The 13925-nt window shown below is 55.6% G+C and overlaps 1 protein-coding gene across 4 annotated transcripts in view; it reads left to right on the top strand.

Moving 5' to 3' along the window:
* The first annotated feature begins 639 nt into the window (after positions 1-639).
* ARHGEF10 (Rho guanine nucleotide exchange factor 10) overlaps positions 640-13925 on the top strand; it is a 60565-nt gene continuing 47279 nt past the window's right edge. For all 4 annotated transcript variants that reach the window (XR_011485196.1, XM_020906124.2, XM_020906123.2 and 1 more), the window contains exons 1-2: positions 640-729; positions 11856-12005. Coding sequence is in view for 3 of the 4 variants with exons in the window: in XM_020906124.2 (XP_020761783.2) it covers positions 11969-12005 (37 nt within the window). In the remaining variant the exon portion in view is untranslated. The remainder of the gene's footprint in view (positions 730-11855; positions 12006-13925) is intronic.

Genomic DNA, 13925 nt, shown 5'->3' with positions numbered 1-13925 from the left:
CGGTTAGCATTGTCCATTCAAAGGGTGACACCGCAGAGTTAACCTCTGCCTCTTAAGTCATTACTTTTTGGCTCTTACAGGATAGTGAATTCTAACCCATGTTCACCGGTAAAGTGAAGGTGAATATGAGAACTTTTTAGTAAAAGGCAAGCTTTAAAAACTGCCTGGGAAATGTGGGAAATCTTTGCTTTTCCAACCCTCCAAGACTTGGCGGGTCTGAGGCAGCTGACCTCCCGAGGAGCCAGGAACGCCCCTGCAGGCAGGGCCAGCCAGCAAAGGGAAGGGGTGGAAGCTCTGGGGAAAGGGAAGGGGTGGGGGAGTTGGGGGAGAGATAGGCCGGAGGACCCTGCCCACGCGTGCCTTGCCCGAGGGCTCTGCGGGGAGAGACGAGGGTCCGAGGGTCCGAAGGTCCGGGGGTCCGGGAAGCCTGCGCGCCCGGCGCTCGGAGACCACGCGTGCGCAGCCGAGCCGGGCGTTGGGCAGAAGGAGGGGGCGCGCGGCCACGTGGCTCCGCAGGAATGCGCGGGCGCGGGGGCGGGGCACGACCGAAGAACGGGCAGGCTCAGCAGCCAATGGGCTCCCGGCGCTGCGAAATTAGGCCAATCACGGCGCTCGGGCGGGCCGACTTCCCTGTGGGCGGGGCCAGGGCGCATCCCGGGGCGGCGGACTCGGGGCTGGGAGAGGGGTCGTCGGAGGGACGGCAGGCTGGGGTCCAGTGCCGGCTGCAGGGTGAGTGCGGGTCGGGGAGGACTGGGTCCCGTGGCTTGAGTGCGGGCGGGGGCGGGGGCGGCTGGGGTCCTGCGGGATGAGAGCGGGCGGGGGTGGGGTGGGGGGTCCTTGAAGGGCGCCGCCCGCAAGCCCACCTATCTCGGAGCTTCGGAGTTTTCCTTTTTAACTTGGGAAGCTTCCCTTCTGCCCAGCTCCCTCGAACTGGCGGATCCCACCGCACCTTGCAGTCCGAGCTGCCCGCCCACCCCAGATTTTGGGGGACTGTGCGAGGGCCGCTCGGGGCGCACGCCGCCCCGGGCGTGGACAGTGCAGGTGGCGGAGCTGAGGCCTGGAAACGCCCCACTTATCGCGAGTCCCGGAATAACGGCAACGGATCGAGACCCACCGGCCGTCAGGAGGTGCAGGAGGCACCCCGGGCCCTGCCTGGGGTCTGGATGAACCGGGCCCCAGTGAAGTCCCTTGAGGAGTGGCCAGTTGGGGTGTTTAGGTCAGGAACAGTCGTTTGTATTCTATAAAGGCAAAAGTCCTTGGCCCACTTTGCTGCTGCTGCTAAGTCGCTTCAGTCGTGTCCGATTTTGTGCGACCCCATAGACGGCAGCCCACCAGGCTCCTCAGTCCCTGGGATTCTCCAGGCAAGAATACTGGAGTGGGTTGCCATTTCCTTCTCCTTGGACCACGTTAGGGTGAAGGTAATTGTTACTTTAGAAACCCCGCCTCCCGTCTCGCATGGCTGGGAGACAAACAGGTGCGCTGCCAGCCGGGACAGGTGACTCCTCATCCGTACCTGACAACACTTCCCCTCTGGAAGACCCTCAGTTTGAGGGTAGAAATCTGAGTAAATGTTTCAGCTTTTAACAGGATGTGAACATTCTGAGAAAGCAGCAGACATACTTGGTGCAATGTAATATTTACATTTCAATTACTGGAGGTGAAAATTCTCATGAACTCAAACTGCAGTGGATTTTTAGCTTTTCTTTGGTTGAGCCACAAAGTCAAAATAAAGTAGCTGCCAATGTCCTGGATATTATGCAAGAGTTACTTAATATCCCTCCAGGTAGAACATTGCAAGGAATAACATTTTTACTGTTTGTCGCTTAAAATATATATTTTGAACATGTTTTCAAGGAAATAACTTTTTTAATAAGGGAAAAATGAGATATGCTCTGTGTAATATTAATATGTTGATATAATGTATCCCTTAAGCTCTCACCATGTTTACTTGATTGGCCCTGGGGTATGGTTTGGTTAAGTGACTCCATCTGCAGCCCAATATTTCAGTTACTGAAATATCAATAATCTCAGCTATGCAGATGGCACCACCCTTATGGCGGAAAGCAAGAGGAACTAAAGAGCCTCTTGATGAGAGTTGAAAGAAGAGAGTGAAAAAGCTGACTTAAAACTCAGCAATCAGAAAAGTAAGATCATGGCATCTGGTCCCATCACTTCATGGCAAATAGATGGGGAAACAATGGAAACAGTGACAGACTTTATTTTGGGGGGCTCCAAAATCACTGCAGATGGCAGCTGCAGCCATTAAATTAAAAGACACTCACTCCTTGGTATAAAAGCTATGACCAATCTAGACAGCATATTAAAAAGCAGAGACATTACTTTGCTGACAAATCTCTGTATAGTCAAAGCTGTGGTTTTCCAGTAGTCATGTATGGATGTGACAGTCAGACCATAAAGAAGGCTGAGTGCCAAAGAATTGATGCTTTTGAACTGTGGTGTTGGAGAAGACTCTTGAGAGTCCCTTGGACTGCAAGGAGATCCAACCAGTCCATCCTAAAGATCAGTCCTGGGTATTCATTGAAAGGACTAGTGCTGAAGCTGAAGGTCCAATCCTTTGGCTACTTGATGTGAAGAGCTGACTCATTGGAAAAGAACCTGATGCTGGGAAAGATTGAAGGCAGGAGGAGAAGGGGATGACAGGGGATGAGATGGTTGGATGGCATCACCAACTTAATGGACATGAATTTGAGCCAACTCCAGGAGATGGTGAAGGACAGGGAAGCCTGGCGTGCTGCAATCCATGGGGTTGCAAAGAGTTGGACATGACTTAGTCACTGTTGTTACAACAACAACAGCTTCTGCAGTTAGGTGGCTGTGTGGCTGTTCATAGTCAGGTGTAGACTCCCATGGTTTCCTGAAATAATTGATTAGTATCCCTCTCCCTCTCTCGGGCCAGATATTATCAAAGCAGTTATAGACATTTAGGGATGAGGTGAAATCCAGAGTTATTAAAAATAACTTTTTTAATCTATTACGGTCAAGCTTGACTTTGTTTTACTGAATTTGTCTTCTTGATATTTTGATGTGCTGTGTGTTCTCTGATGTTTTTCTGGTGAGGTTAGAAGGTTAGAAACTTCTCTTTGGAGATTCTTGGAGATTGAGGTCGTCTGGTGGCATTCGGACCCTGAGCTGAGTTCTGGAACTGCTCACCCGGCCCTGGAAGAGTCACGTCCCCTGTAGAACCTCAGTTTACTCACTTAGGAAATTGCTGGAGTGCAAGTTGTGGAAATGTATTATAAACCAAGAATGTTCTGCATGAGAGCAAAATGAAAATGCAGTGAGTGTGGCTGTGTCACTATAAATTAAAGACCCATATCGGATAGTACAGTATTCTTATTGCACGAGGCGTGATAGAAAGGCTGCAATGAAAATCCAGATCTTGAGGTACTCAGGCCATGTTGGTGTTTGTTTCACACGTTACTCATAGTTTGCCCGGGTAGAGAGAGAGTGGAGTGAAACGAGACAGGAGGGGATCACAGGCATTAAACATTTATGGGGCAGGACTACGGCTCCCTCAGTTACGCCTGCTGGAAATGTAGTTTGGGAAGTTGTGGGGCTTAGCAGTACAGAGGGGCATCGGATCTGGGGATGTGGGGCGGGGCCAGCAGTGGGGGCTCGGGCCCTTCTCTGACCATGATGGCTGTGAGAGTGAGGCCCAGGAGAGCTGGCACGGGACCCCTGACCCGCCACCAGCCCCCCACCAGGACACACCCTCACTGGGGCTCCTTCCCAACTCAGACTTCAGAGAGCCAGGCCTTGAAGTTGGTTTTTGCTTCTTTACATCTTTGTGTCTTTGTGTGCCTTTTCAAAACTTTAATTATAAAAATGACCAGTCACAGGCCCTGCTGTTATTCTTTCATTTCCTGTTCTTCTTTATGTCGGGAAAGTAATGTGTACCTGCTAGTAGAGAGTGCTTTCTGTGGGTTGTTGATGTTTTATTGTTCCATTAAGCAATGTTCAAAAGATTTTTTAAAAGATTTTTTGGAGTTTTTGTTTTAGGTTTAGTGTTTCTCTTCCAGGAGCCACTTTCTGATATTAGAAATTGCTTTTTAAAGTAAGCGTGGCGTCAGAGGTTGCTGCAACCTCCTGGTGCCCCTGTGAAAGGGAGTGGGGACGAGGCCTGCGGGGGCGAGGGGAGACCTCAGTGCTCTTAGGAGGACGGCTGAGCCAGCCTTCCCCAGGGGGCCACTGGCCGATGGCCCAGGTGAGGCTCCAAGACCTTGACTCGGTGAGTCGCTTGGGACTCCTGAACTGGGCATTTTATGAAGAAAACAAAAGGAATCAGTGAGGGTGCCCAGACAGTCTGCACACAGGTACAGAAGCCAAGGCCTTCTCCACGCGTGAGGAGGTCGGGGTCCTGGGGGCGGGGGCTTTGCTTCCTGGACTGAGGCTTCGCTCTTGAAGTTGGAGACTGGCAGTTTGCAGGGAACCAGTGCCTGACAAGTGGACATCATTTTTTTTTCTTTTAAAGAAAGCACTGTGGACGTTCAGGCTTCAAAGTCAAACAGATGTGAACTTTGAACTTGAGTCATTTCTCATCTGTGTGGAGACCAGGATCTGACCGTATAGGACAGGTTGAGGAGTTTTAATAAAAGTGTGCCGTGCACACGCAGTATTTTATTCTGTTATTCACGTTCTTTCTCTGAAGGGGTCTTCAGAGAAGGTCACCCTTCTCTGAACAGTGGTGGCTGACTTGGAGGAGCTTGAGCGTGTTGAGCTGAAAGGGTCAGAGCAGAGGTCTGTGCCTGTCTCCGCTGGGGCTGGAAGGCCTTGGTGGGTGTTACTGTTCAGTTGCAAGGTTGTATCCGACTGTTTGCGACCCCATGGGTTGTAGCCCACCAGACTCCTCTGTCCATGGGATTCTCTAGGCCGGAATACTGGGGTGGGTTCCCATTCCCTCCTCCAGGGGATCTTCCTGATCCAGGAATTGAACCTGGGTCTCCTGCACCGCAGGTGAGCCACGGGGGAAGCCCAGGAAGCCTTGGACCCAGGAGGGTGTCGAGGTCTCCAGCGCAGGGAGTCAGGCAGGTGCTCTGCCCCTCGGGCCGGCTCTTCCTTGCTTCAGCAGTGGCATGCAAGGGCTTAGAAGTGCAGGCATTTGCCTGGCGGTGGGGATGGGACACCTGTGTGGGCCAGTGTAGAAACAGCCAGGATTTCCAGAGTTAGACGTGATCCCAAGTCAGGAGCCAGAGTCTGCTTCTGGGTGAGGAGTGCTGAGCTCTGATGGAAGGAATTCGGCGTGTCTCTTCAGTCCCTGTGTGTGCAGGTCTGAGCCTGGCCGAGATGCTGGGAGGCCAAGCGTGGGGCTGGAGCTCGGGTTGGTGCGGCCGTCAGCTCCCTCTGGGGGACGTGGCCTTGGCCTCTGGCCCCGGCGGCCTGCTCGCTGTGAAACTGATAAGACATCAATGCACGCTTTGTTCTCAAGCCCTGGACTGGGCAGTGGCCAGTGGGCAGCCCTGGTTCTGTCCATCAGAGAAGCTGAGTTGGATGTTGCTTGCGTGGCCGCGGACTCAGCCTGTGGGCCCTTCTCCCAGACGGTGCCAGGGCCAAGCCTTGTGTCAGAGTTCTTGTCCCGGGGGGCATGGATTTGGTCACTTTTCTTTTGGAGCTAAAATCAGACCCAGGCCAGGGTCTGCGGAGGATAGAGTCCCGCCTTGGGTCCAGAACTGATCGGGGCCTGGTGGAAACCCGCTGGGCCTGCTGCTGGCCTCTGTTCTGGAAAAGCGTTTAGACACACGCTGCTCCTGGTGATTTAATAGGAAGGAATGAAAGGTGCAGCGTTTGCCAGACGGCAGGAGTGTTTAGGGCGTGAATCACAGGTAGTTGAGGGGGAGAGATTGTTTCCAGGGTGTGCGTCCCTGCAGCCTGTCTGGGCCGACAGGAGGGCAGGGGACCCTGGCGCCCATCTCCCCTGTGTGTGGGCGGGGGTGGGGACCCCGGGGAGGCCAGGCGGCTGAGGGTGTCCTGGGCTTCATAGCAAGGTGCTCCCCTGGCGCCCCCGCGGTCTGCAGGGTGGTCCGAGTCGGTGTCGGGTGGGTGGGCGTCCATAGGGAGGGACCAGGTGGGGCCAGGCCTCCCTGCACCGGGTCGGGCCGCGGCCTGGACACGTGATGAAAGGCTCCAGTCTTGGGGGACAGCGGCTTCGCCCGCATCTGCCTGATGTATGCACAGATGCACGCAGCGCCCTTCCTGCTCTGCGGGAGGAGTTACTTGCATTTCCCATTAAATAAGGGGGCACTCATGCTGCAGCGTGACCCCTCAGGCAGGGCCCACAGGCAGGCAGCAGGTGCCCGTGTAAGGAAGGCGGGGGCTTGGGTGTCAGCCCAGGGTTTCCCCAAATTCCTTCCATCCCAAGGCGGGATGCCCTGTCTGTCAGGGTGACTTTTGAGAGCTGGAATTTACTTTATGCAAGAAACTGCTGGGCGTGTGGGTCCCGAGAGGAGGGGCGGGTGGGGGTGCGTCTCCGGCCTCTTCCCCGTCTCCCTGCTCCCCTCCTCCCAGACGTGGCCAAGTAAAGCCAGAATTAACTTTGTCCTTGGTGAGTTCTGAAAGGAAGGGGTCGTGTGTCTAGATGGTTCAGAGAGGAGGCTCTCCAGCTGGACTGCGTGGCCTTAGACACCTGTGTTTGTGCCTGGAGGCAGGTGGGCTTCAGGAGCTCATAGAGGGGACGTTTGGGCTGCAAGTCTGGGCTCTGTGTGAGGCAGGGCCCGCTGGGTCTGGGGCACCCAGTGTTCAGTCCCGTGCAGGCCGCTGGTTTAGGGGGTTGAGGGGAGGTGAGCTGGACCAGGATGGGTGGGGAGCATCGCCCAGGGCTGCCCCGCCCTTGGTGTGTCTGAAAGCGGTCCCGCCTCATCTAAGGCTCTGGGCTCTGACCCTCATTTGGAGGCCCTGCTGAATAGTCAGTGCATTTCCACGCCTGCAAACCTGCAGATGCCGGCCTGGGCGGAGCCGGAGCCCCACGGGTTGGTTCCTCTGGTCCCGCGTGTCACGGCCTGGGGCCTGTAGGGACCGTGTCTGGGGAGGCTCCGGTGACTCCCCGGGGAAGGGGCACACCGTGGGGTAGAGCTGTCACCCCCCCCATGTCAACAGGAGCGGCAGAGCTCTGTCCTGGAGCCTGTGCCCTGAGGGGCCGGGTAGACATGGGGATGGGGTCAGCGCTGCTGTGGAGGCCGGGGCGGCCAGCGGGGCTCCATTTCCTGACTTTCGGCCAAGCTTGTGTCCCTCCCACTTCCCCCCCGCTGTCTGTCCCCTGTTCCTCAGCGGTGTCCCCAGCCCGGCAGTGTCCATCTCTCCTGTCCCTGCCTCCCTGTAGCCCCGCCCAGGACGGGCTTCCCAAGGAAGGGGTATGTCCCTTCCTGCTGGTGGAGCAGAGAGCAGGCGGGGAGGGGGAGGGGGAGACACAGAGACGGGGCCAGAGACACAGAGACAGAGACAGGGCCAGAGACACGGAGACAGAGACAGGGCCAGATACACAGAGACAGAGACGGGGCCAGAGACACGGAGACAGAGACGGGGCCAGAGACACGGAGACAGAGACAGGGCCAGAGACACAGAGACAGAGACGGGGCCAGAGAGACAGAGACGGGGCCAGAGACACCGAGATACAAGGACAGAGGGGGGAGACGTGGAGAGATACAGAGACACACAGCAGGGAGGGAGGACAGAGCTCAGTCTGCAGGGTGAGTGGATTTGGACCTGGGAGTGTGCAGAGGAGGTTGGTTTGTAAGGATTTGAGGCCAGGCAGCAGAGCCGGGAGGCGCGGGTGTGGCCTGCAGGGTGTGGGCTGCAGGGTGTTCCCAGTGAGGGCCCCTCCCACAAGTTCTCGGGTCAATCCCCAGGGCGAAGAACCCTTTGGAAAAGACTGAACATTTGCCGATTGGCTGCTGTCTTAACAGTCTTTGCCACGTGGAATACATTGCTTCTATTCACTCTTTATTCTTTTTTGGTGGGGGGAGCGGACTCAGGCCCCATGGATGGCCTCAATCTGATGTGAGCAGAGAAACAGGCGACCCAGGACACACCGCAGCAGGGCCCTGTGGGTGCTCAGCACCCCGTGCCCTCCGAGGTCAGATTCAATGTTCACCAAGTAGATGTACCCTGGCAGCTGCTTTCCCAGCCTGGCTTATGGGAAGAGCTGCTTTTCCTTCTTTCCCCTTCCTCTCTCCACTCTCCTTCCTTCCTTCATTCTTGTTTCTGTGAGCATCACGTTTACTTAAAAATCTACGAAACCATTCAGTGAAAAGGCTTTGTGTTTGGTTTGCCGTGGAGTTTGACTTAACTTAGAGTTAAGTTCATGGAGCCTTCCCAACAAGACATGTGAGCTTTTCACCCTTCCCTCCTGGATCTCCCATGTGGAGGTAGATAGAGCCTTTCTCCCGTGAGCTCACTCGGAAGTTTGTGGTTTTAGACAGAGAAGGGCCCGGCGGCCGTGAGCCATCTGGGTTCCGTGTCCCAGCGTCCCCAGGCGCTGTCCCCGGGCTTGAGGTGCATTGGCTCCCACTCATGGCTGATGTCCAGCGCTTGTGAGGAACCCTGGGTCCCCCGACAGTCTGCAGCACAGTCTGTGGTGGGTGGACTCTGGGGGTCCGAACTGGGTGGGTCGGGCACAGGCTCGGCCTATAATCTGTGCCCCACCTCGGGTGACTGGGCGGCACCGATGCCGGGGGTGAGTGCCGTCTGCCTCCAGCCCCGCAGCTGCTGACGGGGCGTCCCTTCATCTCGGTTCACAGCAGGGACGCCGGGGCCCCGGGCCAGAGGGGAGCCCCGAGCAGGGTCTCCCCAGACAGGCTTCCGCGTCCTGGCTCTGGCCCCAGGTACTTGTGCTGTTTCTCTGCAGGGATGACCTTGGTGGCGACTGCATCCCCTTCCTCACTCTCTGGACCCTGAGTCCCCGGGGGAAATACCCGCGGGAGAGGCAGCAGTTCCCAGACCCTCGGGGCATCCACGGTACTCTCCCTGCAGATCTGCAGAGACGGCCCAGCTGCTGGAAACCTCGCTGGAGCAAAGACTCAGGCTATTTCCATGAAATGTGACGAAAAAAATCTAGTGATGGGGCACTTCCATAGCTGCCCAGGCTCTGGGGCAGAGTCCTGGCCACACCACGGGCCCACCCCATGCCCTGCCCGTCTCTCCAGGTGGCCACTTACGCCGCACGTGCCGTCTTTTGTTGGAAACCACAGCCCTAAACTGGAGAAGGACAATGATAATCCCCAGGGCCTGGCAGCCCAGACTGGTATTACCTCCTGCTGTTCGTCTGCTGGGGCTTGGGGGACTTATGAGAAAGTCAAGCTTGTCCTCCATTCCTGGGTCGGTTGTGGGCCACGCGGGCTCCACACTGTCCCTGAAAACACTGTCTACAAACCCAGCGGGCAGCCAGGAGGCAGTAGGCACTGGCCGGAGGCGGCGGGCCGGCCAGAGAAGGTGGGAGGAGACCCGGCTCTCGCCCGCCCAACGTCGGGGAGCGAGCTTCCCGGGGCGGTGCCTGCGCGGAGCAGAGCAGGGAACACGGGCACCCAGGCCCCCAAACCCAGAAGCAGGTCCTATGTGCGGGCACTTCCTGAACAGTCTCCTTCTCAGGAAGGTGCTTGCCCGCCGATGCTGGTTTTGGTAGTAAACAGCCCCTGAGTATCATGATCTTCTGAAATCCATACACGTCACACACACAGACCAGGGCACCGGGGCTGGTCCCAGTGCCAGCTCTGCCCCGGGCATCCTCTCGTCTGCAGTAGGAAGACTAGGATGGCTACGTGGTGCATCTCTGTGTCCTGGGAGCTCAGCAGGTGAGCGGTGGTTGTTCAATAGGATCAGGCTCCAGAGTAAGAGAAACACTGGCGTGTTCTTTTGTTTTGTCCTGTGTTAGGAATGGAAAAAGAGAAGTAACTTTGGCTCTCTCTTAGGCATTGTAAGTAGGACAAATAGCATTAATGAGGTTTGTACAGTGTGGTTTAAGATGAGTAAGTGATGAGATAGAGAAACCTGAAGAATCTGAAACACTTGGAAAACCCCGAGGTCTGGTGCGCCTGTGCGTCTGGCTTCTCTGGGTGAGCCTGACCATGGGCCAGTGGTGTCTGCTTGATGGCGATGGGGCTAGGGTCCCACAGAGGGGTGTGTGGGGGCTGCTCTGCCCTGATGCCAGCCCCAGGGCCCTGGGTGGGTCCTCAGACTGCCCTGGACTCAGCTGCTTTGCACTGGGAGAGTGAGGCAGTGTCTCCACCCCAACCTGTGGTGAAGGTGTGAAGTGATACGGCAGCCCCTATCGCCCCGGGAGCCCTGAGAACATCAGGTTCTTCTTTCCTCGATTCCTTCCAGGCATTTTTTAATTTCTTCTTGGGTGATGATACATCAGCAGACATCACCCCCTTCTGTGTTCTCCTGACTGCGAGTCCTCCTGGCCTTCCTCCTGTTCCCTCCTTGCAGCTTCCTGGGCCTCTGTGTGCATGTGTGTGTGTGCATGTACACACTTCTGTGTGCACGTGTGGATGCACACGAGTATGTAATGTGTACACACACCTCTTTGGGCATATGTGTGATCACACATATACGTATGTTCACACACCGCTGTGCATGTGTGAGCACGTGTATATGCATGTGCATGCACACCTCTGCACATGTGCGAGCACACATGTATGCGATGCATGCACACAGCTCTGTGCATGCATGTGAGCACGTGTGTATATGTGTGTGCACATCTCTGCACATGTGCGAGCACACATGTATGTGATGTGTGCACACATGTGTGAGCACACATGTATGTACGTGCACACAGCTCTGCACGTGTGTGAGCACATGTCTATGTATGTGGGCACACACCTTTGTGTGAATGTGTGCAAATACACCTGTGTGTGTGTGCACACACCTCTGCACATGTGTGCGATCACACATACATGTGTGTGCACACACCTCTGTGCACGTGTGAGCACGTGTATGTATGTGCGCACACACCTCTGCACGTGTGCTGCCCTGCTGTGACTGTGCAGACCAGTATGTGGCAGGTGTGGGCTGAGGGTCTGTTGACTTTATGTGGAAACAGTGGTTTTATATTCACTGTCGGAAGCCAGTGTCTGCTCGTGGGTTGAGGGTGAAAGGCTCAGGTCGTCCACTAACTGTCCCAGCTCTTCCAGGCCTCGAGTCCCCTGACCCCTGTGGTCTGCGTGTGTGAGTCTTGGCTTGGAGACCGAACTTGGTCCGTCGTCCAGAGGGTGTCTCTGAGTGTCGTGTGGCGTCTGTGGGGGCTCTTCCTGGGCCTCGTCCGGGACCTCGAGAACCAGGAAGGTGCGTCTGTCAAGTTTATCTTACCGTAATGGTTCTGGTGGAGCCCAGGCAGGTGTCTGGGGTGTCAACACCGTAAACAGTGTCCTTGGCTCACAGGATGCTCCTTGGGAGCGTGGGACCAGACCTCCCGTGCCTGCCTGGCGTGGCTCACGTCTCAGACCACACGTGAGGAAACAGGAAGGCAGGAAATAGAAAGAGGATGAAGCAGGACCTGGGATCCCGCCCAGGCCTGCGAGCTCACCAACGCGCTCGCTCCAAAGCTAGCCTCCTCAGTCCTCAGAAATTAACCCCTCACCCCAAACTGGTAAAGATTTAGTTGAAGGAAGAAGAAAAATGCTTGGGCTTTCGTGTCCATTTCCCCCCTCAGCACACCTGTGAGGTTCAGCAGGGACTTGGCATCCGGGCAGGGAGGGGTCCGGCCAGTGCCTTCTGCGTGTGGTTCCAGGTGCCGTCAAGACGCCGGGGGGTCTCTTCTCCGCCTTGCTTTGCCCTGAGTGTTTCTCCCGGGAGGTTACGGTCCTCGCTGCAGCCGCCAATGGCCTCCCGCCTTTTCCTCCCCTTAGGCTGTCCGCGGGCACCCAGTGGCACCAGGAGCACCGCCCCCTGGCCCTGAGCGCCGAGCCTCCTCCCGCAGCCCCGTACGCCCAGAAGCCCAGAGTGCGGCGGCTGCGGCAGCATGGATCAGCCGAGCCCGCCGGCTCATGCCCGCGAAGGTAACAGGCTGTGCGTGGGCGGCGGGGCAGGTGGTGGGTGGGCACGTGCGGGCTGTCTTCCAGGCGTGGTCCACCTGGGGGGCTTCCCTGGGGAGCCTGGAAGGTGGTGCGGACGTAGGGCGCCGGGCGTGCAGGCTGCTGACCCGCGGGCAGGTGGCTGCTTCCTGGCTGGCTGCCGTGGTTGAGACCACCGTTGAAACATGTTGGTGCCACATCTTAACATGATGGTACTCTAATCCTTACATGACTTTCTGGGTAATTAACATCCGTAACAGTTAGCAATGGGGCTAATAGACTGGCTGTGCCGTGTGGCGTGAGGGGTCTAGTTCCCTGACCAGGGATCACACCTCCACCTCCTGCATGGGCAGCATGGAATCTGAGCCACTGGGCCACCAGGGAAGTCCCCTTCTTGATGATTCAGCGATACTTCAGGTATGATTTGCCCCATTATGTAAGTGACATTGTTCTCCTAAAAATTTCCTTGAATGTGAAGAGGGAGCTAGAAATCATCGAGGTCATGCTTCCCTCACCACTATGACACTTGTATTTTGATCAGGTTTCTGTCTTTTCATTCATATTTCTTTTCTACATGATAGCAACTGTTGAATATCCATTGTTAAAACTGTTGACTCTACATTTTTACATCATGCTTAAGACTTTATTATTTTCCATGTCAGTCCGAGGCTCTCCCACTGTCATTTCCAGTGGCAGCATAGCGTTCTGTCTGTAGTGTCATTATGTATTCAGGTGGGAAAACTCCATCCATGTCCAGCTGTTACCTGCCATCAGGGACCAGCTGTTACCTGCCATCAGGGACCTGGGCCTTTTCTAGAAGCTTCCTAGGCGCCAAGTCAAATTGCCCAGATGAAGCAGGATTTGGGAGGAAGTCATGTGGCAGAGAAGTGTGTGGCTTTGAGGGTTTCCCAAACAGCTGCTCGGGTTTGAACATCGTCCTCAGGACACACGAGCTGATGACTGAGAACATGTGTTCATCTCTCCTGGCATCAGTTTCCCTCCTCCTTGGGATGACAGAACTGGAGTAGCCCTGACCTCAGGAGGTAACATTCCTAAAACTCGTAGAGGTGGGGCCCCTGGAGGCACTCAGAGAGTCAAATTAGAAGATGCAAGTCTCAGATGCAAACACTATTGCAAGGTGGTCCAGGGTGTCTCAGGATGCAGATCTCAACATTTATTGATTGTAAATGCTTTTGAACTGTGGTGCTACGGAAGACTTTGAGAGTCCCTTGGACAGCAAGATAAAACCAGTCCATCCTAAAGGAAATCAACCCTGAATACTCATTGGAAGGACTGATGCTGAACCTGAAGCTCCAATACTCTGGCCAGCCGATTTGAAGAGCTGACTTAAAAAGACCCTGATGCTGGGAAAGATAGAAGCCAGGAGAAGGGGCTGACAGAGGATGAGATGGTTGGATGGCATCATTGACACAGGGGACATGAATTTGAGCAAACTCTGGGAGATAGTGAAGGATAGGGAAGCCTGGTGTACTGCAGTCCATGGGGTCGCAAAGAGTTGGACACAACTTAGGGACTGAACAGCAGCAATAAGCCACCAGAAACTAAAACCTTTCTGTAATTAGTAACAAAAAAGAGTCCTGGCAGGGAAAGGAAGTCATGAGTGTCGCCATATCGATGCTGATTCAGGACAGTCCTTGTCCACTGCCTGATGATGTGCAGTGAGCTCACCAGAGGCAAGGACAGCAGGCAGTGTCCAGCAGGGGAGGGGCCTGGCCTTTGGGGGGGTGTGGCTTTGTTCTGGGGACCCTGCTGCCCCCAGGGACCTGCTCCCAGCTGTGACACGCAGAGCCTGGAGGCGGCAGGGCACCCCCTGTGAATAGCTCCTTGTTGGTGGGTCTGTTTGCAGCCTGGTCCTTCTTAAAGATCTTTTTCTTTATAACAATA

The sequence above is a fragment of the Odocoileus virginianus genome, chromosome 32 (assembly GCF_023699985.2).
Source record: "Odocoileus virginianus isolate 20LAN1187 ecotype Illinois chromosome 32, Ovbor_1.2, whole genome shotgun sequence".
Lineage (NCBI taxonomy): Eukaryota > Metazoa > Chordata > Mammalia > Artiodactyla > Cervidae > Odocoileus > Odocoileus virginianus.
This window is presented reverse-complemented; position numbering and strand designations above follow the sequence as displayed.